Genomic DNA, 25,494 nt, shown 5'->3' with positions numbered 1-25,494 from the left:
TCCTCCTGACCAGTAAAGAAGATAACAATAAAAAAATGAATCATCGCCGCCGGGGTTTGCTGGTCCACACAATGTGCCGATACGGGGAACCTCAGCGCGATCGCAACATAGAAGACCAACTCCATGTTAAAGCTGCAATCCTTCAGTCCAGAACCATTCTCATTCGTCAGCGGTTTTAAAAACCTACAATTTGTTGGTTTGTTTGTGATGGGTTTGAGGTTTCACGGCGTCTCGTGTCCGGGGGACAGGAGACCCAGAGTGTTGGTTCCAACAGCTTATGGTCGCCATGTGTTGAGGTTCTAAGCCATATAGCCCCAACCGCCCCTCATGACCCATTACCGGGCCGGGCCGAAGAGACCACCGCGATACGCGGTGGCGACCGTACGGTATCCTTGGTAACGGACCAAAGGCAGGGGGGGCTATACGCGACACCACAAACAAAATGTGGTGCGCCGAATTATCGGGAGAATCATTTTTAAGATTTCTGACAGTGAAAAGAGCAGAGAAAAATAAGTAAGGATTGTACCTTTAATGTTTCCTTAAGACTTATTACAGGGAATATCCAGGTTCCAAACACTGCAACAGTCACGCAACACATGGAGAATAGTTAGTCACGAGGACAGCAATAGAACTCACTATGGTGACCACATGGAGAATGGTTAGTCACCAGTAGATAACTCACTATGGTGAAGACATGGAGAAGTTAGTTTTAAGGGAAAGAACTCACTATGTTGAACAAATGAGAGTAATGGAAGTGAACTAACTATGGTGAACATATGGAAGGGAACTCACTATGGTGAACATATGGAGAAGGGAACTCACTATGGGGAACATATGGAGAAGGGAACTCACTATGGGGAACATATGGAGAAGTGATGGAAGTGAACTCACTATGGTGAACACATGGAGAGAACTCACTATGGTGAACACATGAGGAAGTTATCAGGAGACAATTCACTATGGTGAAGACATGGAGATGTTCTGAGGAGAGAGTTGACTATGGTGAACACATGAAGTTTGTTAGAAGAGAGAATTCAGTTTGGTGAACACATGGAGAAGTTATGAGGAAAGAATTCACTATGGTGAACCCATGGAGAGAACACACTATGGTGAACCCATGGAGAGAACTCACTATGGTGAACACATGGAGAGAACTCACTTGGTGAACCGTGGAGAGAACTCACTATGGTGAACACATGGAGAGAACTCACTATGGGGAACACATGGAGAGAACTCACTATGGGGAACACATGGAGAGAACTCACTATGGTGAACCATGGAGAGAACTCACTATGGGGAACACATGGAGAGAACTCACTATGGGGAACACATGGAGAGAACTCACTATGGTGAACACATGGGAGAGAACTCACTATGGTGAACCCATGGAGAGAACTCACTATGGTGAACACATGGAGAGAACTCACCGGGGAAATAAGTTATGAGGACAGCAATAGAACACACTAAACAAACTCATTTTCAACATTATATGGAAAACACACATCCTATGAATTAATAATAGGCCTATCAATAAGATAGATTTATGTTTTCAACACGGTAATTACGGACCAACTTACTCATAATAAAGGATGGCACATGTTATTATTATATCTGAGCTAAGAGTCGATAGCTTTACGATAGGTGTTAGCTGTACATCTCTTACGGACCGGCACACTGATGAATAATTGATGGATGGTTAATAATTGGTCCATCCTAGCACGTCTGGTAATACACCTGGGACAGACTCTGTTGCTGGCCCCGCCCCCAGGAAGGGACTCACCAGTAGAGATAGTAGAGAAGGAGAGGACGAAGAAGGACAGCTTGCACCAGGCCTCCTTCAGGCAGAACTTGAGGGTGTCCCCGTTCATGACCGAGGCCGGTCGTAGAGGAGCTCCTTGGTGTCGGTCGGGCTGTGGAAGTACCGGCTGCAGAGGGGGAGACGCTATACACTCAGCCCTGCAGAGGGGGAGGAGCTACACACTCAGCCCTGCAGAGGGGAGGAGCTACACACTCAGCCCTGCAGAGGGGGAGGAGCTACACACTCAGCCACTGGGGTCGGGCTGCAGAGGGGGAGAAGCTACACACTGAGCCCACCGGGGTCACTGGGGTCGGGCTGCAGAGGGGGAGGAGCTACACACTCAGCCCACTGGGGTCGGGCTGCAGAGGGGGAGGAGCTACACACTCAGCCCACCGGGGTCGGGCTGGGTCCAATACAACTCAGAGGTAAGCTTGTAGTTGGGCTGTGTTCCAATACAACTCAGAGGTAAGCTTGTAGTTGGGCTGTGTTCAATACAACTCAGAGGTAAGCTTGTAGTTGGGCTGTGTTCCAATACAACTCAGAGGTAAGCTTGTAGTTGGGCTGTGTTCCAATACAACTCAGAGGTAAGCTTGTAGTTGGGCTGTGTTCCAATACAACTCAGAGGTAAGCTTGTAGTTGGGCTGTGTTCCAATACAACTAGAGGTAAGCTTGTAGTTGGGCTGTGTTCCAATACAACTCAGAGGTAAGCTTGTAGTTTGGCTGTGTTCAAATATAACTCAGAGGTAAGTTGTAGTTTGGCGGTGTTCAATATAACTCAGATGTAAGTTGTAGTTGGCTGTGTTCCAATATAACTCAGATGTAGGTTGTAGTTTGGCGGTGTTCCAATATAACTCGGAGGAGGGCTTATAGTTTGGCTGTGTTCCAATAGAACTTGTGGTTTGATTCTAACAACTCGTGGGATTTCCCTGGAAGAGGAAGCGATTCAGAGCATCAGTCTAGTCTCATCTCGGTTCAAATCAATGTGCTCCATTCTGAGCCCAGAGGTAAATGGGTTGCTCTGTGATCGGTATCACAGATTCACACAGACACACACACACACACTATATATATATATATATATATATACACGCCGCCATCTGTGTTCTTCGAAGACATATTTTCTGTGAAGTAATCAAGAGAGAAACAGCCCAAACCCCCACTGGTGAGATAAAGTGGGTGAGTTATTTTGAAACAACGTGTCGCCTGAGAAGATTTCACAGCTTTGGTAATTTATGGAAAACAGCCGAGTCCCAGACAGGAAGTGGGTCCACCAGACAGGAAGTGGGTCCACCAGACAGGAAGTGGGTCCACCAGACAGGAAGTGGGTCCACCAGAAATGGAAGTGAGTCCACCAGACAGGAAGTAGGTCCACAAGACAGGAGTGGGGCCACCAGACAGGAAGTGGGTCCACCAGACAGGAAGTGGGTCCACCAGTCAGGAAGTGGGTCCACCAGTCAGGAAAGTGGGTCCACCAGACAGGAAGTGGGTCCACCAGACAGGAAGTAGGTCCACCAGACAGGAAGTAGGTCCCTGATGGAGATCTGATGGATGCTGGGTGTCACCAGAGGGACAGTAGGGTGCTGGGTGGACAGTAGGGTCCATAATTTAATGGGCCGTGGTAAGTGGATTATTTTCAGGGATTTAACTTTATTTTACTCTAACCCCAAAGCTGCATCACAACACCCGGGAGCTCGGAGACAGACGCTGTGTGTACTAGGAAACTACACAAAGTACACACTGGAGCAGGAGCACTGCTGTGCCAACATCTGGGCCTGACCTCACCATCGTCGTCATCATTACACTGCAGCAGCAGGAGGAAGAGGAGGAGGAGGAAGGTGGTGAACTTCTTCAGCAGTTCAGGTCTGTTATCCACTGCTCTGGTCTACTATCCGCCATGCATCCCAGACTGCTTTGGTCTATACATCGATCTGCTACTCTGGGCGAGTGGCCGAGTGTGTAGTGTAGTGTGTGTGTAGAGTGTGTAGTCAGAGTATGAGAGGACAAGGTTGTAGTCTGAGTGTTGTGTGTAGTGATTAGTGTTGTGTGTAGTGTAGTGTAGTAAGTAGAGTCTGTAGTCAGAGTGTGCAGTGTAGTGTGCAGTGTAGTGTGTAGTGTAGTGTAGTGTGTAGTGTAGTGTGCAGTGTAGTGTGTAGTGTAGTGTGTAGAGTGTGTACTCAGAGTGGTAGAGTTTGTAGTCAGAGTGTGTAGTGTTGTGCGTAGTGGTGTGTACAGTGTGTAGCTACCTCCAGGTGTTGTAGAACAGCAGAGGGATGTTCAGCCCGACCGTGAGCCACTCCTGGGCGCACAGGAACATGATGCAGAACAGACCATGGATGGAGTACTCTGGGAGAACCAGCTGGAACACAGAACACAGAGCAGACCGGCTAGAACCAGCTGGAACCAGCTAGAGAACACAGAACACAGAGCAGACCGGCTAGAACCAGCTGGAACCAGCTAGAGAACACAGAACACAGAACACAGAACACAGAGCAGACCGGCTAGAACCAGCTGGAACCAGCTAGAGAACACAGAACACAGAACACAGAGCAGACGGCTAGAACCAGCTGGAACCAGCTAGAGAACACAGAACACAGAGCAGACCGGCTAGAACCAGCTGGAACCAGCTAGAGAACACAGAACACAGAACACAGAGCAGACCGGCTAGAACCAGCTGGAACCAGCTAGAGAACACAGAACACAGAAACACAGAACAGACCGGCTAGAACCAGCTAGAGACACAGAACACAGAGCAGACCGGCTAGAACCAGCTGGAACACAGAACACAGAACAGACCGCTAGAACCAGCTGGAACCAGCTAGAGAACACAGAACACAGAGCAGACCGGCTAGAACCAGCTGGAACACAGAACACAGAACAGACCGGCTAGAACCAGCTGGAACCAGCTAGAGAACACAGAACACAGAGCAGACCGGCTAGAACCAGCTCGAACATAGAGCAGACCAGCTAGAACCAGCCGGAACACAGAACATAGAACAGACCAGCTAGAAGACCAGTTACAATCAGGGCCTCACATTCACCCAGTCACAGCACACATTCATTCACCCAGTCACACACACATTCATTCACCAGTCACACACACATTCATTCACCCAGTCACACACACATTCATTCACCCAGTCACACACACAATTCATTCCCCCAGTCACACACACATTCATTCCCCCAGTCACACACACATTCATTCCCCATGCCTCCACTGCCATGTAGGGGAGCAGCTGTTCTGGGGCAGTGGGGTCAGGTGCCCAGGGGTCAGGTGCCCAGGGGCGCCTCAGCCCCCTCCAGGGGTTCAGGGTTCAGGGGTCCATTCGTCTCCCAGGGCCGGGCCGTGATCCAGAGCCCTACAGATAAGGGGTGCGAGCTGAACACGGCGGCGCTGACGTCCCTGCTCTGACTCTGCTCTCCGCCGTGTGCTGTGACAGGCGGCCCTCCCCCGCACAACCTACAAATACTAACGTGTTGCTCATACATAGTTTACTATCTGCTCGCCCAACAGGGAATAGACTGCATTTAGCCAACATGGTGGTGGAAGCAGCTTGGACAACTCCTCTGCTCCTCTAACAGCATGTACTGCGTCCTGGCACTGGGAGATGTTAGATTATGAATCAGACATTCACGCGTCCTTATACACGCGCGCACGCATGGACGCAAACACATGCACAAACACAGTGATCCAACTGGGACAGAATGTCAGTAGGCCCTATCGTATAGAGGGAGAGAGAGAGAGGTTAGAGAGGGGAAGGGGTAGGAGAGGGAGAGATAAGGGTTGGAGAGGGGGGGTTGAGAGAGAGAGAGAGAGAGAGAGAGAGAGAGAGAGAGAGAGAGAGAGAGAGAGAGATTAGAGCCAGAGATGGTGAGCAAGAGAGAGAAGGAGGGAGAGAGAGATTGATGGAGGACGAGAGGAGAAGGGTGATTATCTCAGGCTCCGGAGATCGCCGTGGTTACCGGACAGATCCAGGTTGGATGCTGGCGTGTCCTCGTGCCCTTGAGCAAGGTGCGTGACTACTAAGAGCTCCTGGCTTGCATGGCTTTCCCCTCCCCTGTGGGTGTGGGTGTGGGTGTGTGCGTGTGCGTGTGCGTACATGTGTGTGTGTCTGTAGGGGCTGCAGTCCCTCAGGGCTTGTCTCAGCTGGGACTACAGATGTGTGTGTTTGTGTTTGTGTGTCGGGGTTTGGGAGTACAGATGTTTGTGCGTGTGTGTGTACGTGTGTGTGTCTGTCTGTGTGTGTGTCTATGCGTGGCTGTGTGTGTGTGTCTGTGTGCAGGACTACATCTCTCTGGGGTCAGCCCCAGAACCTGAAGACTCCCAGCTGATCCTGGTCACGTGACCAGTCAGGTGATCCCGTCCTGTGAAGCAGTTTGTCTTCATCCTCCGTCAGGGAGCTCTTCATCAACAGCTGTGCGGAACGAGAAGACTCCAGCAGAGTTTGTAAACCTTAGCTCTGCGAGGGAAGATGCTACGGGGGATTGTACTCTTCAAACACACGTTTGATGGGTTAGGGCTGTGATGGGAAATATGTGGACGATTAAATCCAAGTTTATTATGATTAATGTTCAGTAAATATCAGTATTATGGATTGAGGACACAGGGAATTGACCCAGAAACACCTGCTTACAAGTCCTGCCAAACCTTACGACTCTCCCTTCCTCTCCTCTCATCCCCCCTCCTCTCTCCTCTCTTTCCTCCTCTCGCTCCTTTCTCCCCCCCCTCTCCTCTTCCTTCATCCTCTCTCCACTCTCCCCTCTCTCCTTGTCCTCACTCCCCTTCTCCCTCCCCTCCTCTCCTCTCCCCTCCTCTGGTTCTTCCCTCATCCTCTCTCCCCTCCTCCCTTCCTCTCCTCTCCTCTCCTCCTTTCTCTCCCCCCTCTCCTCTTCCCTCAACCTCTCTCTCCTCTCCCCTCTCCCCCTCCTCCCTCCCTCCCTCCCTCCCTCCTTATATAACAGGGTGTAGTGTAATTGCCTCTCCAGACGCTAACTGTAACTCAGCTTCTTTTAGATGTTCTCATTTCTCTTTACGCGCCAATTACTGAGTACACCCCCCCCCCCCCCACACACACACACACCTCCTCTAGCCTCCCCCGTCTCCCCTCTCTCCCCCACACCTCACCTCTGCACAAGGCAGCGGCAATTAAGCCCAGCTAAGAGTAATAACACACATTTACCGCCTTTAGAGAGCACACCCTCCAGAGACATCACATGACCAGGTATATAACTATACATCACATGATCACATGATCCCTGAGCCGCCACAGAACCCTGGTCACATGACCAGGTATATAACTATACATCACATGATCACATGATCCCTGAGCCGTCACAGAACCCTGGTCACATGATCAGGTATATAACTATACATCACATGATCCCTGAGCCGTCACAGAACCCTGGTCACATGATCAGGTATATAACTATGCATCACATGATCCCTGAGATGGACAGAACCCCGGTCACACGATCCAATGATTAAGTATTTAACTATCTGTCACTTGTGATATCAGGATTAAGTATGTAACATCTCACATGTTATATCAAGTACATCATTTGTATTTCTGTACTCGGTAACCTTGGAGGTGGGATTCAACCCTGCAGTCCCCACACGGTGTGTCACCTACACAGCGTTAGGACTGCATCGACCTATCAGGTGACCCCGCCTAGCCCACCCCCCCAGAGGTGAACCAACTAGCTCATAGGATCCAGTGAAAGGCTAATAAGCTGCTGGTCAGATCTCTCCTCCCCGTCACCACATCAGCAGACTAGAGCCAACTACATCTGTAGCCTGGCGCAGTCTAGCGATGTCTAGCGTCAGAGGGAAGACCTGGCGGTCGCCCAACACCGTGGCGACCACCGTTTATGTAACACACCTCATTTCCATCCAGAGGAAGAACCATGAATGTCAGAGCATTAGCATGACCTTAACCTGTTAGGTATGCTAATGTAGCGAGCACACATTATGCTAAGTACTCCAACATGATGACACAGATCGGTCTGACCTACTAACGATCTCATCCACTCCCGTTTCACAACCTTCTTAGGTGGAGTCGATGCTGACGCTGCCTCGTTCAAATGTCTCCATCAGGGAATTCAACTGATCCACGTGAGCTTAACCTGAGTCAATCTGTGTGTGAGTGAGTGTGAGTGTGTGAGTGTGCGAGTGGTTGTGTGTGGTGTGGAATGAGTGAGTGAGTGAGTGAGTGAGTGAGTGAGTGAGTGAGTGAGTGAGTGAGTGAGTGAGTGAGTGAGTGAGTGAGTGAGTGAGTGAGTGAGTGAGTGAGTGAGTGAGTGAGTGAGTGAGTGAGTGAGTGAGTGAGTGAGTGAGTGAGTGAGTGAGTGAGTGAGTGAGTGAGTGAGTGAGTGAGTGAGTGAGTGAGTGAGTGAGTGAGTGAGTGAGTGAGTGAGTGAGTGAGTGAGTGAGTGAGTGAGTGAGTGAGTGAGTGAGTGAGTGAGTGAGTGAGTGAGTGAGTGAGTGAGTGAGTGAGTGAGTGAGTGAGTGAGTGAGTGAGTGAGTGAGTGAGTGAGTGAGTGAGTGAGTGAGTGAGTGAGTGAGTGAGTGAGTGAGTGAGTGAGTGAGTGAGTGAGTGAGTGAGTGAGTGAGTGAGTGAGTGAGTGAGTGAGTGAGTGAGTGAGTGGAGTGAGTGAGTGAGTGAGTGAGTGAGTGAGTGAGTGAGTGAGTGAGTGAGTGAGCGTGCGTGCGTGCGTGCGTGTGTGTGTGTGTGTGTTAGAGATACGGCACAAGGCAGGGGGTAACTCTTTGTACTGGAATTTCAAAAGTACATTTTCCCCTTTGAAGAATAACAGTAGGCGTCATGGCAACCACCAGGGAACCCTCCCAGCCCCCTCCTTCTCGCTCTCAGCCGATTGGCTGACGATAGAGCTCGTGTCACCTTGACAAGGCAGAAGGAACAGCCAGTGGCCAGAGTTTGGATGGATGCTGGATGGATGGATGATGAATGGGTGAAGTATGAGGGATGAATCCATGGATGAATGGATGGATGAGACTAAATGTATTGCTATCTGTGTCTTTCCTTCCACCTTCTCTAACGCTCTCCCTCTCCCCGCCTCCCTCTCCCCCACGCTCCCGCTCCTCCTCCCCCTCCCTCCCTTCTTCTCCCCCCCCTCCCCCCCCCCACTGCAAGGTGCAAAGCGTTTGATTAAAGAGTTGTGAGGCTGTGTGGTGCAGGCAGCCGACCTGCTGCTGATAGAGGCTGTAATGAAGCAGCTTATGAATATTCAATCTGCTGGATAAACTCTCTCTCTCTCTCTCCCCCTCTCTCTCTCTCTCTCTCTCTCTCCCCTCTCTCTCCCTCTCTCCCTCTCTCCCTCTCCCTCCCCCCTCTCTCTCTCTCTCTCGTCCCTACACACACACATAATACACTCACACACATGTACACACACACACATGCACACATGTATATTCACACGCACACACACCGGTATATATAAGCTGATGGAGGTGATTGGCACCTCACGGTCAGGGTGTTGCCATGGAAACCGAGAACCCCCAAAGTCGGGACGCAGGCAGGCCGTGCAGAGCTCAGCATCCCAGAATACTGAACCCACAGGCAGAGAGAGAAAGAGAGAGAGAGAGAGAGAGAGAGACAGAGACAGAGACAGAGACACAGAGAGAGAAAGAGAGAGAGAGAGAGAGAGAGAGAGAGAGAGAGAGAGAGAGAGAGAGAGAGAGAGAGAGAGAGAGAGAGAGAGAGAGAGAGAGAGAGAGAGAGAGAGAGAGAGAGAGAGAGAGAGAGAGATAAAGAGAGAGGGAGAAACAGAGAGAGAGAGAGACAGAGAGAGAAAAAAGCGAAAGAGAGAGGAGGAGAAGAGAAGGAGGGAGATAGGGATGGGGGTTTAATGAGAATACTGTTTGGTCCGTTGCCGTGCAACACAGCATCACTGCCTCCAGCCACAAGATTGCACATCTAATGAATTACATACACACAAACACACACACAAACACACACAACCCAACATGGCTGCCACTATTAGGCCCAGCCTAACCAGTCCAACGGACCAGTCCAACGGACCCAGGACCAAAGGCGCGACGTCCTACCTTTCTCAGCAGGTTGCAGATGCGCTCAATGTTGCGAAGCCTCTCTCTCTGTAGGAGACAAGGAGACAAGGAGACAAGAAGGTGTCAGTAAACACCCATTATTAGCTGTTTAGATACTGTCTTCCTGGTACAAGGCATGCTGGGTAATCTATTCTATTTTCAGCAAACATCATAACATGTCTGCAAGCGCAACTAAATGTCCAAGGACAAAGATGTGTACAGACACACACACACAAACACACACGCACACACAAACCCCACATATACACACAAACTCAAATAAACACAAACACACTCACCCCCACACACACAGATAAACATGCACACAGTCACCCCAATATATACACACAAATTCACACACACACACAAATTCACACACACACACACACACACACACACACACACACACACACACACACACACACACACACACACACACACACACACACACACACACACACACACACACACACACACACACACACACACACACACACTTAATGATAATACGTCTGAAAATGCACTTTAACCTGCATGGCTAAACCGTGCTTTTGACCTCATGAAAGATTCAGAACATTCTAGAAACATTCTATAGCATTATTCAGGACATTCTGCAGACATTATGAACATTGTATAGTTACATTGAGAACATTCTATTAAAAAATGGACAACATTCTATAAAAAAAATGACAACATTCTATAAAAAGATTGAGAACATTGTATAGAATAATTGAGAACATTCTATATAAACATTGAGAACATTCTATAGAAACATTGAGAACATTCTATATAAACATTGACAACATTTTATGTAAACATTGACAACATTCTATAGAAACATTGACAACATTCTATAGAAACATTGAAGACATTTTCTAGAAACATTGACAACATTCTATAGAAACATTGACAACATTCTATAGAAACATTGACAACATTCTATAGAAACATTGACAACATTCTATAGAAACATTGATAACATTCTATAGAAACATTGACAACATTCTATAGAAACATTGACAACATTCTATAGAAACATTGACAACATTCTATGTAAACATCAACAACATTCTATAGAAACATTGAGAACATTCTATAGAAACATTGACAACATTCTATATAAACATTGACAACATTCTATAGAAACATTGACAACATTCTATAGAAACATTGAGAATATACTCCAGAACATCCAGAACATTAAACAGAAAAATTCTGAACATCTGGGCACAGAAAACTACGGATGTTATTGAATTATTCATTCATTTTCGCTTAAATGTGAATACGGATGAACAAACTAATTCAGTCTTTAATTCAATTATTAAGTAAGACATCTCAAAGCGCAGCGCTGGTCAGCAATATTTCCGCTAACATGCGGAGAACAACAATAAGCCTCATGTTTTATTAGTGCTGTGAGGAACGCCAGAGCCTGGGATGGGAGACACTGAATTATAAAGAACAGGTTCAGCTGCATGCAAAGCTGAAGTAATACCAGGCAAGAATATATATATAATCCCTCAGAGAGAGACGGGGGAGAGAGGGGGGGGGGGGGAGAAAGAGAGAGGGAGAGGGAGAGGGAGAGGGAGAGAGAGAGTGAGAGAGAGAGGAAGAAAAAGAGAGACAGAAGGGAGGAGAGAGGGGGAGAGAGGGAAAGAGACAGAGAAGGAGAGAGAGCGAGCGAGTGAATGGGGACTGGAGGCAAGAGCGTGCGATAATAATAATGACGTTTGCATGTTGCATGAAACCATTGTTTTCTTACTCAGACGAGGACGAGGAGGCAGAAGATGAGTGTCATTAAGGAGATGAAAGAGCAACTATTCCCCCTTCATCTCCAGTCCAGAGCTACTGGACCAGACCACATGGAGAGGAGAACTCGTCCTCATATTGAGCCATCGTACTCTATCCATCGTGCTGGATGGCCCCGCCCTCTTGTGATGTCTCAATCGATTGTTTTTGAAGTGAGAGTCAAAGGTCGTTGGACGGCCGGTAACTAGGCTAACAAAGATTAAACAGACATTTGTGTCTATGTTCTGCCCCCCTCGATGTGACAGTAGGAGGGGAGACATCCAGGGGAACAGCAGGGCTCTCTATGGTGGTCTCTACTGTACGCTCAGCAGGCCAGGGTTCCCTCAAGCCAAGGAAACTACCTCTGCTCATGTACTACTCTTCTGTCCTGACGCACAGAAACACTACAGGGACACCAGGAGAGGAGGGAGGGAGGGGGGGAGAGAGAGAGAGAGAGAGAGAGAGAGAGAGAGAGAGAGAGAGAGAGAGAGAGAGAGAGAGAGAGAGAGAGAGAGAGAGAGAGAGAGAGAGAGAGAGAGAGAGAGAGAGAGAGAGAGAGAGGTCATGGTCAGTTCACCTCTGGGTGATAATGAGACTTAACTAGTAGAGAGTAGACCCAGCTAGTAGAGTAGACCCAGCTAGTAGAGAGTAGACCTAACTAGTAGAGAGTAGATCTAGCTAGTAGAGAGTAGACCTAGCTAGTAGAAAGTAGACCTAGCTAGTAGAGAGTAGACCTAGCTAGTAGAGAGTAGACCTAGCTAGTAGAGAGTAGACCTAGCTAGTAGAGAGTAGACCTAGCTAGTAGAGTAAACTAGTGCTGCACGATTTGGTGAAAAAGTCATATTGCGATTATTGTGGACAATATTGCGATTTGCGATTGCGATATAATAAACAAATGGTGTCATGAGTCTGCTTGCTTGGTTATCAAGGAAAATGCACACAGATTGCTCATAATTTTAAAATGTTTATTTCTCAACTCAAACATATAGACTTAAAGGTTGGGTATGGAATTATCTTTTTTGGCCATTTTTGCAAAATTACTTGAAATCCTTATCATAACCCACTTACAGCCACTGAGTTAGAAGTACTGACATGGAAATTAAACAAGTTAATCATCTGTGGAACGGGCAGGGCTCGAAAAACTCCAGCCAATGATTTCCAGACCCACCGAGTGGCATTGGACAGTAAGTACGTCAATCAAACGGTCGTACTGCGCGACCCCTCCCCCTCCCCCGCTCCCCGTGCGTGACCCCTTCGTCCACTCTCGCGCATCTGTGTTCGCTCGTGCGTGATTGCGCGTCCATGTACTTGGAATGGGTGGAGTCAGAGTCAGCGTTGAAGGAGAGGGGGTAGGACCATTTGAGTTGCGTGTTTTCAAAATCTGCTGGCGTTTCGCAAAGAATAAAAACTAAAACTAAAAAATGTGTACAATACTGTTTCCAAAATAACAATATATATGTAATAAATAATAAAACAATATGGACTTTTTTAAAATTAAATGGCAGCCTTTTGCGGTTATACAATCGCAAAGTATGATATCGCGATTGCGATTCGGTAATCGTGCAGCACTAGAGTAAACCCAGCTAGTAGAGTAGAGCTAACTAGTAGAAAGTAAACCTAGCATGCAGAGTAGACCCAGCTAGTAGAGTAGACCTAACTAGTAGAGAGTAAACCTAGCTTGTAAAGTAGACCCAGCTAGTAGAGTAGACCTTACTAGTAGGTCTGGACCCAGCTAGTAGAGCCCAGAGAGACTGTCAAAGCCTCCCAGAGGAGAGCTGAGTCTTCATGCATTATTGAAGAAGCAACATCCCCATCCCCCAGGGGAGAGTTTAAATGTCTGGCCTCCACCCAAAACAACCTCTCAGAGAGAGAGAGAAAAAGAGGGAGTAAAGGGTGGGGGGGAGAAAGGAATGAAGAGAAAACTTGCCTCTGTTCCCGCTGTGTACAGTCTACGTGTCACATCAGCAGCCAACCATCACTTTAGCAGCTAGCCATCACATCAGCAGCTAACCATCACATCAGCAGCTAACCATCACTTTAGCAGCTAGCCGTCACTTTAGCAGCTAACCATCACATAGCAGCTAGCCATCCCATCAGCAGCTAGCCATCACTTAGCAGCTAGCCATCACATTAGCAGTTAGCCATCACATTAGCAGTTAGCCATCAACTTAGAAGCTAGGCATCACATCAGCAACTAGCCATCACATTACCTGCTAGCTAACACTTTAGCAGTTAGCAATCACTTTAGCAGCTATGCATCACATTAGCATCTAGCCATCACTTTAGCAGCTAGCGGTCACATTAGCAGTTAGCCATCACTTAGCAGCTAGCCATCACTATAGCAGCTATGCTTCACATTAGCAGGTAGCGGTCACATTAGCAGCTAGTGGTCACATTGGAAGTGAGCCGGCACATTAGCAGCTAGCCATAACTTAGGCAGCTATGCATCACTTTAGCAAATAGGCATTACATTAGCAGCTAGCGGTCACATTAGCAGCCAAAGGTCACATTTGCAACAGCGGTCACATTAGCTGATAGCGGTCACATTAGCAGCTAGCTGTCACATTAGCAGCTAGCTGTCACATTTAGTGTGGATGTCACGAATAATAATGTCTGATTTGCAATATTGGGGATCACAAATTGGACATTTATACTTATAAATATATAATTACTACCCTATTTGACAATGCTTCTCTATTTGATAAAACTACTCTATGTGACAATGCAGAGTGTTGGTTACACTCATCATCCAATCATTCTCGACAGAAGATCTCCTATTAAAATCCAGTCAGTGGTTTGAGATGCCGGCACTGGCTGGCTGATAGACTGATTGATTACCGCGTGGAGTGGGTTTCCCTGATCGATCGGCACCTTGAAGTCGGCCTGGAGCTCCTCGAACGCAGTGATCTGGGGAGAGGGGGGGAGGGAGGGGGAGAGAGAGAGAGAGAGAGAGAGAGAGAGAGAGAGGAGAGAGAGAGAGAGAGAGAGAGAGAGAGAGAGAGAGAGAGAGAGAGAGAGAGAGAGAGAGACAGAGAGAGAGAGAGAGAGAGAGAGAGAGAGAGAGAGAGAGAGAGAGAGAGACAGAGAGAGAGAGAGAGAGAGAGAGAGAGAGAGACAAAGAGAGGAGGGGAGAAATAGACGGGGAGAGAAAAAGAGGGACAGAGAGTGAGAGGGAGAGAGGGGGAGAGAGGGAATGAGGGATTGGGGAGAGAGAGAACGAGAGGGAGAGAGGGGAAGAGAGAGGGGGAGAGACATTTTATGCAACTGTTATTCTGTGTAACCATTTCAGCGGGATAAGAACGCACGGACAGACAGATACACTGACAAATAAACAAAAGTATGTGAATGGATATTCAGCGTGTGTGTGTCTGTGTGAGTTCTGCGGATGTTGTGACACATTCATATGGAAATAGCAACATTAAAACAACAGCGCTACGCCGAAGCTAACGCTAACTCAATCAGGGCAGCCTCCGTTTGGATGTTAAACTACAAACTCGGTGGCAATTATTCACATCCCGGCTGAATTATTCATGGCGGGTTTAAATCCGCTGGAAAATGCCTCTTTTTATCCCACCCTCCCAGCCGTGACGATCACTCCCCCTGCCAAGACTGACACGTGCACACTCGTGCACACACACGCACATGCACAAACACACGCACATAAGTGCACACACGGGCACACATGCGCACACACGCACATAAACAATACACACGCGCACACCACGCTTGGATTGGCTGCTGACAGAATGCATGTCCTCAGCCGTGACGGTCGGCCTGAGAGTGACAACCGAGACAACAGAGCTAAACTAGCCAGACAACAGAGCTAAACTAGCCAGACAACAGAGCTAAACTAGCCAGACAACAGAGCTAAACTAGCCAGACAACAGAGCTAAACTAGCCAGACAACAGAGCTAAACTAGCCAGACAACAGAGCTAAACTAGCCAGACAACAGAGAGAAACTAGCCAACACTGACAACAGAGCTAAATTAGCCAGACAACAGAGCTAAACTAGCCAGACAACAGAGCTAAACAAGCCAGACAACAGAGCTAAACTAGCCAGACAACAGAGCTAAACTAGCCAGACAACAGAGCTAAACTAGCCAGACAACAGAGAGAAACTAGCCAACACTGACAACAGAGCTAAATTAGCCAGACAACAGAGCTAAACTAGCCTGACAACAACAGAGACAAAGTAGCCCGACAACAGAGCTAAATTAGACCACACTGACAACAGAGCTAATTGAGTTAAACAGGCAACAGAGCTAAACTAGCAAGGACAGACTAGAGTGCTAAACTAGCAAGGACAGACTAGAGTGCTAAACTAGCCAGGACAGACTAGAGTGCTAAACTAGCAAGGACAGACTAGAGTGCTAAACTAGCAAGGACAGACTAGAGTGCTAAACTAGCAAGGACAGACTAGAGTGCTAAACTAGATGAGAGGAGGAGCTGGAGCTGGAGGGGAGGAGGAGGCGGTGGAGGAGAGGAGGAGGTGGGGTGGAGGAGAGGAGGAGGTGGAGGAGAGGAGGAGGTGGGGTGGAGGAGAGGAGGAGGTGGAGGAGAGGAGGAGGTTTGAGGAGTGGAGGAGGTGGAGGAGAGGAGGAGGTGGTGGAGGAGAGGAGGAGGCGGTGGAGGAGAGGAGGAGGTTTGAGGAGTGGAGGAGGTGGAGGAGGTGGAGGAGAGGAGGAGGTGGAGGAGAGGAGGAGGTGGGGTGGAGGAGAGGAGGAGGTGGAGGAGAGGAGGAGGTGGGGTGGAGGAGAGGAGGAGGTGGAGGAGAGGAGGAGAGGAGGAGGTGGGGTGGAGGAGAGGAGGAGAGGAGGAGGTGGAGGAGAGGAGGAGGTGGGGTGGAGGAGAGGAGGAGGTGGAGGAGAGGAGAAGGTGGAGGAGAGGAGAAGGTGGGGTGGAGGAGAGGAGGAGGTGGAGGAGAGGAGGAGGTTTGAGGAGTGGAGGAGGTGGAGGAGAGGAGAAGGTGGAGGAGAGGAGGAGGAGGAGGTGGAGGAGAGGAGGAGGTGGGGTGGAGGAGAGGAGGAGGTGGGGTGGAGGAGAGGAGGAGGTGGAGGAGGAGAGGAGGAGGTGGAGGAGAGGAGGAGGTGGAGAGGTGGAGGAGGAGAGGAGGTGGAGGTGTATGGAGAGGGCCAGCCATGTGCTCACTGCAGTGCCAGTGGAACAACAGCGTGTGTGACAGGATGATGGATGAGGAGCCACCAGGTTAATGAACACACGGCTCGATACTAATCCGCTCAGGAGCCGCCAACAGCACCCACATTACCCCCCCCCCCCCCGCCCCCGGCTCACAGAGATGACGGGGTGACCAGGGTGAATGGGTTATTCAGATGGGTGGCTGAATTATTTTCTGCATGTGGCGTCATCATGCATGCAAAGTCTTGTGCTGCTGGGACTAGAACCACACGGGTGGGACCAGGACCTCACTGCTGGGACCAGGACCTCACTGGTGGGACCAGGACCTCACTGCTGGGACCAGGACCTCACTGGTGGGACCAGGACCTCACTGGTGGGACCAGGACCTCACTGGTGGGACGCTCCAGCACGACCGGCTGTGTTCTGCGCAGCACGTTGTTTATCCCTCGTTCTGCAGCCCGGGGAGAGCCGGCTCCTGCCTGATAACGGAGGCGTGTTGTCGGTCACGGCCGTGCGCCCAAACCTCCCCTCGTCCCCTCGTCCCCTCGTCTCCTCGGCTGTGGCTTCCCGCCTGCAGTCGAGCTGCTTCTATTAATCCAGGGATGAAAAGGCAGAGACGCTAAAGCCAAAACAATCCCTCTGGCTGCAGGGGTGTTGTCCACCACTGAGCCATCACAACACATCCCCCTCCCTTTAGCTACCGCTGACGACAACAAGACAAGTCGGCCTCTATGGTTTCTCGAATAAAACTTTATTCCTCCGGTGCAGCTAGTCTCTGATCCCAAATCAGTTGGAGTTCGGTATCCGTACTGCCCTCAGGGAAGGACGTGCCCATTGCAGTGGTCTCTACCTCTGAAACCCTGAATGTCATTTCCTTCCTCACTATGATCTCTGCCCCATGAGGTCTAGCGTTTGCCGCTCCAGGCCCGGAGTCGTCGGGTTCAGTTCGTTGGACTTCTCGGATCTTCCTGCAGTGCTTTGATCCTCGTTTGGTACTCCTCACCGACTCAGTTCTGTTCCCATGACTCCTCGTTCTGCCTGCACAGAAGCAGATTCTTCCTCATCTCCGGCCCCGACCTCTTCCTGCATCTTAACCACCTCCTCATCCTCATCATCGGCCCTGCTGTGTGCAGACCGGGGCTGACGTGACAGCTCAGTGTAGTTATCTCTCACAGGACTGTGCTGCAGGCTGCGTTCCACCATCGCTGTATCTGCCATCTCCCTAAGATCCGGCCCTCCGCGTACCCACGCAGCCGACCGAGTGCAGCTTGTGCTCTTCTGAACATCTCTCCTCGGCGTCGCTGATCGTTCCACCGAGGAGAATCGCTGACATTAGCGTTGGACTCACTCGTTAGGAAGTCCGATCTCTATTTAGCGGAAGGGAAGCATATCTCGCTCCACTCGAGATAGAGCAGAGGAGCGTTCTCCTTGATTAGCTGGCGGTACGCAGAGCTCATGGTGTGAATCATCATTCAGTGACGGGCGCTGTTGAACCCGCGAACACGCCGCTCTGCAGAAGATCTCACCTGCCGGCCCGGGCTGCGGAGCGCCAGAGGAACCCGACAGGAACGCCGACGCCAGCAGAAGCTTCGCCGACTCGTGAAACATCAGACGGCGGAAAGGCAGCGCACGCCAAACCGCGACTCCCCAGAGGACTCGGCAGAAAGTGAACCCCTCTGAGATTCATCTCTGCTTCAATCGCTGGAGCGGACGCATGTTATTAATATTATATTATTTATTACAGTATATATTATATAAATATTACTGTCCAACCTCTACCTGCTCCTTAATGACCTGTCTCTGTACTGTCTAACCCCTACCTGCTCCTTAATGACCTGTCTCTGTACTGTCTAACCCCTACCTGCTCCTTGATGACCTGTCTCTGTACTGTCTAACCCCTACCTGCTCCTTAATGACCTGTCTCTGTACTGTCTAACCCCTACCTGCTCCTTAACGACCTGTCTCTGTACTGTCTAACCCCTACCTGCTCCTTAACGACCTGTCTCTGTACTGTCTAACCCCTACCTGCTCCTTAATGACCTGTCTCTGTACTGTCTAACCCCTACCTGCTCCTTACTGACCTCTCTGTACTATCTAACCCCTACCTGCTCCTTAATGACCTGTCTCTGTACTGTCTAACCCCTACCTGCTCCTTAATGACCTGTCTCTGTACTGTCTAACCCCTACCTGCTCCTTAACGACCTGTCTCTGTACTGTCTAACCCCTACCTGCTCCTTAATGACCTGTCTCTGTACTGTCTAACCCCTACCTGCTCCTTAATGACCTGTCTCTGTACTGTCTAACCCCTGCCTGCTCCTTAATGACCTGTCTCTGTACTGTCTAACCCCTACCCGCTCCTTAATGACCCGTCTCTGTACTGTCTAACCCCTACCTGCTCCTTAATGACCTGTCTCTGCACTGTCTAACCCCTACCTGCTCCTTACTGACCTCTCTGTACTGTCTAACCCCTACCTGCTCCTTAATGGCCTGTCTCTGTACTGTCTAACCCCTACCTGCTCCTTAACGACCTGTCTCTGTACTGTCTAACCCCTACCTGCTCCTTAATGACCTGTCTCTGTACTGTCTAACCCCTACCTGCTCCTTAATGGCCTATCTCTGTACTGTCTAACCCCTACCTGCTCCTTAACGACCTGTCTCTGTACTGTCTAACCCCTACCTGCTCCTTAATGACCTGTCCCTGTACTGTCTAACCCCTACCTGCTCCTTAATGACCTCTCTCTGTACTGTCTAACCCCCACCTGCTCCTTAATCCCCTATAATACATGACTTGTATGCTAATCTTCCTGGCTCCTCCCATCACTAAATAGCTAATGCCCCTCCCCCCCCCCCCCCCCCCCCTCTGGGGTCTGAGTTCATCGGCCCTCCCCCATCGTGATTGGCTGAGCTCGACTCACCTGAACCTATAGGCAAGGGGTTGGGGAGGTCAGAGTACACGCTGTCCGGTGATTACGTAGATAACACTTTTAAATGGCGAGGTAAGTGACAAGTCAAGCGTTGCTTTACACGTGCGATCGCCCCGCGGGGATCGAGATCCGACTGAAACATCTGGACCAGGTCACCACATCTGGCTCAGCTCACTGGGTCTGCAGGAAATCACTCGCTTGATAAACTGACGCTTCTCATTCACGATCGTAATGTTAGACTCATTTATGATCACAAGCTTAGTCTAATATATGATCCTCGTGTTTGACTCATTCATGATCTTCATTTTAGTCTTGTTAACGGTCTACAGTTAGACTCATTCACGATCCTAACGTGAGACTCATTTAAGATGGGAGTGTGAGTCATCCCTCCCAGCGCCCACCTCTGTCTGCTGTGTCAGGGGGACTAGCTAATGGCTACGGCTCCCCCTCTCTGTCCCCGCCCACGGCCCCCCGGCGGCGGCCGTGGGCGGGGGGGGGACCTCCGCAGTCAGCAGCAGGGTGCAGGGATCGGCTCTCTCCAGGTAGGGCCCCGGGCTGACTCTAAAGGGCCGGTGAGCAGCGTTTAACATCAGTACATCTGCTCCGCTCCCTGAAGCCACTCTGCCCCACTGCCCTCTGGGACGGCGCTCGTTAAAAGAAGAAGATAATCCCGAGGCCGCCCCGCTGCCTCTGTCTGGCCTCCTCACAGCCTCACAGCACCGCTCTCATCCTGAGATGCTGGTGGGTGGTTGTGTGGCCGAGCTTCTGTGTTGATTTGGTAACAGTCTCCCAGAGAGGGTTTCCTTAAAGAGAATGTCTCGTTAAGGACAGTCTCCCAGAGAGGGTTTCCTTAAAGAGAATGTCTCGTTAAGGACAGTCTCTCGTTAAGGAGAGTCTCGTTAAGGACAGTCTCTCGTTAAGCAGAGTTTTGTTAAGGAAAGAGTCTAGTTAGGGCAAGTCTCACTTAGGACAGTCCCTCGTCAAGGACAGTCCCTCGTTAAGGACAGTCCCTTGTTAAAGACAGTCTCTCGTTAAGGAGAGTCTTGTTAAGGACAGTCTCTCGTTAAGCAGATTTTTGTTAAGGACAGAGTCTAGTTAGGGCAAGTCTCACTAAGGACAGTCCCTCGTTAAGGACAGTCTCTCGTTAAGAACAGTCCCTCGTTAAGGACAGTCCCTCGTTAAGGACCCTCTCTGGTTACGGACAGCATCGTTAAGGACAGAGTCTGGTTAGGGACTAGGGAGAAAAGATGAAAAGTGTCCTATTCCCGGGCTGAGGGAGCAGTAAACAACACTGAGCTACAATACAGCTAATGGCCTGAACATCACAGCTTGATTGATCACAGCCAATTAGCCACAGAAGGCTATGTTTGTAAAGGTTTACTTAACAAGGTGGAGGCCGTTAATTAGTGCAGTGGGCAGGCTGAGTCGTTAGTATGTAGAAGGTTAGGTTAGGACATTCATACCCCCAATCTATTAATATCTCCTGTTTACGTTGTTTTACAACATAAACAGTTCTTTTACACTTCAATTGTTATACACTACACACTGACTACACACTGACTTACTATACACTGACTACACAGTGAAGTACACACTGAGTGATTACACACTGATTGACTACACACTGAAGTACACACTGAAGTACACACTGACTACAAACTGAACTACACACTGTTCAACTACACACTGAAGTACACACTGACTGACTACACGCTTAACTACACTGACTGACTACACACTGAACTACTAAACACTGACTGACTACACACTGACTGACTACACACTTAACTACACTGACTGACTACACACTGAAGTACACACTGACTGACTACACACTGAACTACACTGACTGACTACACGCCTGTCAAAAGGCAGGATCCTGTCAGCCAATCAGATCTCATGTTGCCACGGTGTGTTGTTCTCCAACCAGACGACTGCTGAGGCAGCGGCCTCCCTGCTCTCACTCAGGTCCTCAGGTCTCTGTCAGCGCAGCCTGCTGTCGAGCTACGTGCTACGCGCTGCATGCTACGCGCTACATGCTCAGCGGGTGTGCCTGTCACTCAGCCTGCTGTGTGCTTAATGAGAGCTGAACTCATTATGGGATGGCAATGGGACGCACCTATTCATGGCGGTCAGAGAGATTACCGTTTATTAGATATGATGGATGAGGAGGATTTGATCCCTTCTCATTGTAATAAACTGTTACAACTGGTATAATACTTTTTATACTAATAAAGGGTTGCATAGGAAACGTTTATTATATTAAAGAGTTATATAGGATATGTTTTATTCTATTAAAGGGTTAAATATGTGTATTCTATTAAAGGGTTTCATAGGATATTTCTGTTCAATTAAAGGGTTTAGGATGTGTTTATTCTATTAAAGGGTTGTATATGACTTGTTTTATTCTATTAAAGGCTTAAGGATGCATTGATCTATTAAAGGGCTATGAAGGGGTATATAGGATGTGTTCATTCTATGAAGAGGTGTATAGTATACCTTAAGGCTTTAGGATGCGTTAATCTATTATGGGGTCTATAGGATCCAAAGTGAATCTGATTGGCCGTTTCCCGCTCAGGGTTACGTCTCCAGACTGACTCCCTGCGGTGACTAATTGGTGCTGATCGCCCATTCCTGGGTGGATCAAATCTGTTGTTGATGCTGTGCCCAGGGCGAGAGAGACCTGGCCTGAATCTGTCTCTACAGAGAGAGAGCGAGAGACAGAGACTGAGCAAGAGAGAGAGAGAGAGAGAGAGAGAGAGAGAGAGAGAGAGAGAGAGAGAGAGAGAGAGAGAGAGAGAGAGAGAGAGAGAAAAGACAGAGACTGAGCAAGGGGGGAGAGAGAGAGAGACTGAGCAAGGGGGAGAGAGAGAGAGACAGAGAAAGAGAGAGAGAGAGAGAGAGAGAGAGAGACTGAGCAAGGGGGGAGAGAGACAGAGACAGAGACAGAGACAGAGACAGAGAGAGAGAGAGAGAGATAGCGACAGAGCGAGACATTGATCTTTCCTGTCATCAACTTCAACACTTCCGGATCAAGGAGCCGAGTCTGTTTGTTTAGAACCAAAGATCATTAACATATGATCATCAATTATAATAGATGCTCAGATAATTCATCAACAGCCGCGCGCGTCGGAGGAATGACAATTCCTCCGACGACAAAGGAGATTCATGTAAATCTCCCAAAACCTCCATCCCTCCCCGCGGTCTCCGGGTCTACCGGGTGTACCGTGTACCGGGTGTACCGGGTCTACCTGTCACGGTGGGCTGCAGACACAACATTACGCACGTGAACCCGTCACGGAGAGCGCTCGCGGCTCGCCGCACATCCCCGCCACTGCCCGGCGTCACGAGCACACAATCCAAAACAACGGGGCGCTGACAGACCCGAGCCAACACAACAACAACTCACAAACAACAACAAACACAACAACAACAAGACAACCCATCCTGTACTCACGTGCCAGATCGCGAAGAAGATGAGCGAGGCGCACAGCACGAGCGACAGCATGTAGCAGAAGGCGGCGAACGTGAACATGGTGGAGAGGGCGAAGGACGGCTGGCTTCCCACGAGCGCCGCGCCGACCAAACACATCGGGGGAGGCGCGCGACGAGGTGCGGGAGAGCGGCGGTCAGGGCGCCGTGGGGAGACGCGGCGCGCGGCGGAGCGGCATCACCACATGGCGCCTCGTCTCCAGATGTGTCTGAGGACTTCCGCTCGAGCGCAGGGTGGAGGAGGAGATGGGTGGAGGAGGAGACGGTTGGAGGAGGAGATGGGTGAGGGGAGGGATGGCTTCAGCAGCGGGGGTCGCGGAGTGTGTTTAGCTCCATGGAGGAGGAGGAGGAGGAGGAGGAGGAGGAGGAGGAGGAGGAGGAGACGAGGTGCAGGCGCGCGCTAACCCGGAGACGCGGAGCCCTCGCGGTAATCCGTCCCGCGACGAGAGGAAGACTGAGGTCGCCTAGCAGTTCGGAGAGGATGAAGATGAGGATGAGGATGAAGAGGCTTTTGTTCTGGAGCCGGAGAGCACGGGGTTTCCTCTCTCAGCCGACCAATCAGCAGCCCGCAAGCGAGAGCGCGAGCAGACCTGGACAGGTGGATTTAAAAGAGCAGCTCAATCTCAAGACGTGTGCGCGCTTATGTGTGTGTGTGTGTGTGTGTGTGTGTGTGTGTGTGTGTGTGTGTGTGTGTGTGTGTGTGTGTGTGTGTGTGTGTGTGTGTGTGTGTGTGTGTGTGGCACGCGCTTGGGTTAGTGTGTGTGCGTGTGTGCGCGTGCATGGTTGTGTGTGTTTGTTTTCAATCGTTCTTTATAAAAACATACGCTCAGGGTCAATTCTTCTTCGTCTTAACAAAATGCCCTCGAAAGCAAACGACGATAACAAGCGACTCCGCGACTGGAGATGAATGACATCATAAGGAACATCCAAACATCGTGAACGTGAATCCGGTTATCTGGATCATCGAGTCAGTAGACCCGTCAGCTGGCGCCTCCGCGTGGATCCTCCGGGTGGTGCCCCTGGCGACCGGCCGCGGGAGGCTGCTGTCTCCTAGCAACGGCGCCTGGCAGCCACGCGGTGCCGGTCGACAGACGGCATCCTCCTCTTCTGTTGGGCTTGTTGGTCCTAGCATCACACGATCAGCTCCCCGCGTCCCGGGGAGGCTGGGGGTCCCCTCAAGGCCCCTCCCTCTCGGGCTGCGGGTCCTCCTCTAAGGCTGTAAGGGGTAGGGGGTCCTGGGGGGTTAGGAGGTCCCGGGGGGGGGGGGGGGGGGGTTAGGAACTCAACATTAAACGGTTCTGTTTGTACATTTCTGTTCTGGAAAGCACTTCAGTGACAGGGCTCAATAGAACACCCCACAAACAGCAGTGAGATAACTTGATACGATATCAATGAACCCATGAATGAGTTTAAGAAATAATGACGACTTCCGGATGACATCACAAATACAGCAAATGGAGGACGAATGAAAAAAAGAACCACAGAATCAACGGCTAACATTAGTTTCTCAAAGATTAACTTTGAGTCTAACTCCAAGTTGCTTTCATACAAATTACACCTACAGTGTAGTATTATTTAATCTGTTATATGTGTAAAGGTACGGCCACACCAAACGCGTTACCTGCGTACCACGCGTATAAAATCGGCAATTTTTCCATAGGGAAGCATTGGTTTACGCGCGTATGAGGTGCGTACACGCGTATCATGCGTACCAAGCAACATTTTACTCACTGTAGGGGCGTATGAGGCGCGTATATATACGCGCGCACATATACGCGCGCACATATACGCGCGTACATATACGCGCGTACATGTACGCGCGTATATATACGCGCGCACATATACGCACGCACATATACACGCGCACATATACGCGCGTACATGTACGCGAGGAGTTCAAAAAATTGAACTTTTTACGCTCATACGTGCCACAATAGCCAATCACCGTTGAGCTTGACCTGACGTCACTGGCAGAGAGTAGTGAGCTTGGACAGAAGCATACGCCGACATCTTTCTTTATTCTGTGTGGAAATAGTAACATAGTTACGCCATTAAATGCTTTTATGGAAACATTTTTAGCGAGAAATGTGCATTTTACTTTCATAATGTTCGCTCGGTGAATGTGAAGGATGTTTGGTTTGATAGTTATGACGAAGAGGGAACGCTCCGTTCACTTGCATGGACAGAGTCTGTGGTTACTAAGCAACCTCAACGTCTTGGTGGACTATATATCTGCTGATCAACACTACGAATGCTGGAAACACACCAGACACACCATGTGAAGTTATTTAAC

The 25,494-nt window shown here is 49.7% G+C and overlaps 1 protein-coding gene across 1 annotated transcript; it reads right to left on the bottom strand.

Moving 5' to 3' along the window:
• Positions 1-1,155: 1,155 nt before the first annotated feature.
• On the bottom strand, positions 1,156-23,904 carry cnih3 (cornichon family AMPA receptor auxiliary protein 3). Its single transcript, XM_060042373.1, is given in 8 exon segments — positions 1,156-1,210; positions 1,781-1,796; positions 1,799-1,873; positions 1,876-1,925; positions 4,042-4,154; positions 9,864-9,911; positions 14,487-14,555; positions 23,167-23,904. Coding segments are annotated over 8 exon segments (561 nt in total). The 5' UTR covers positions 23,302-23,904.
• Between the last annotated feature and the right edge of the window lie 1,590 nt (positions 23,905-25,494).

The sequence above is a fragment of the Gadus macrocephalus genome, chromosome 21, assembly GCF_031168955.1.
Source record: "Gadus macrocephalus chromosome 21, ASM3116895v1".
NCBI classification, from domain to species: Eukaryota; Metazoa; Chordata; class Actinopteri; order Gadiformes; family Gadidae; genus Gadus; species Gadus macrocephalus.
Note: the sequence above shows the minus strand (reverse complement) of the source record. Positions and strands in the feature narration are given on the sequence as shown.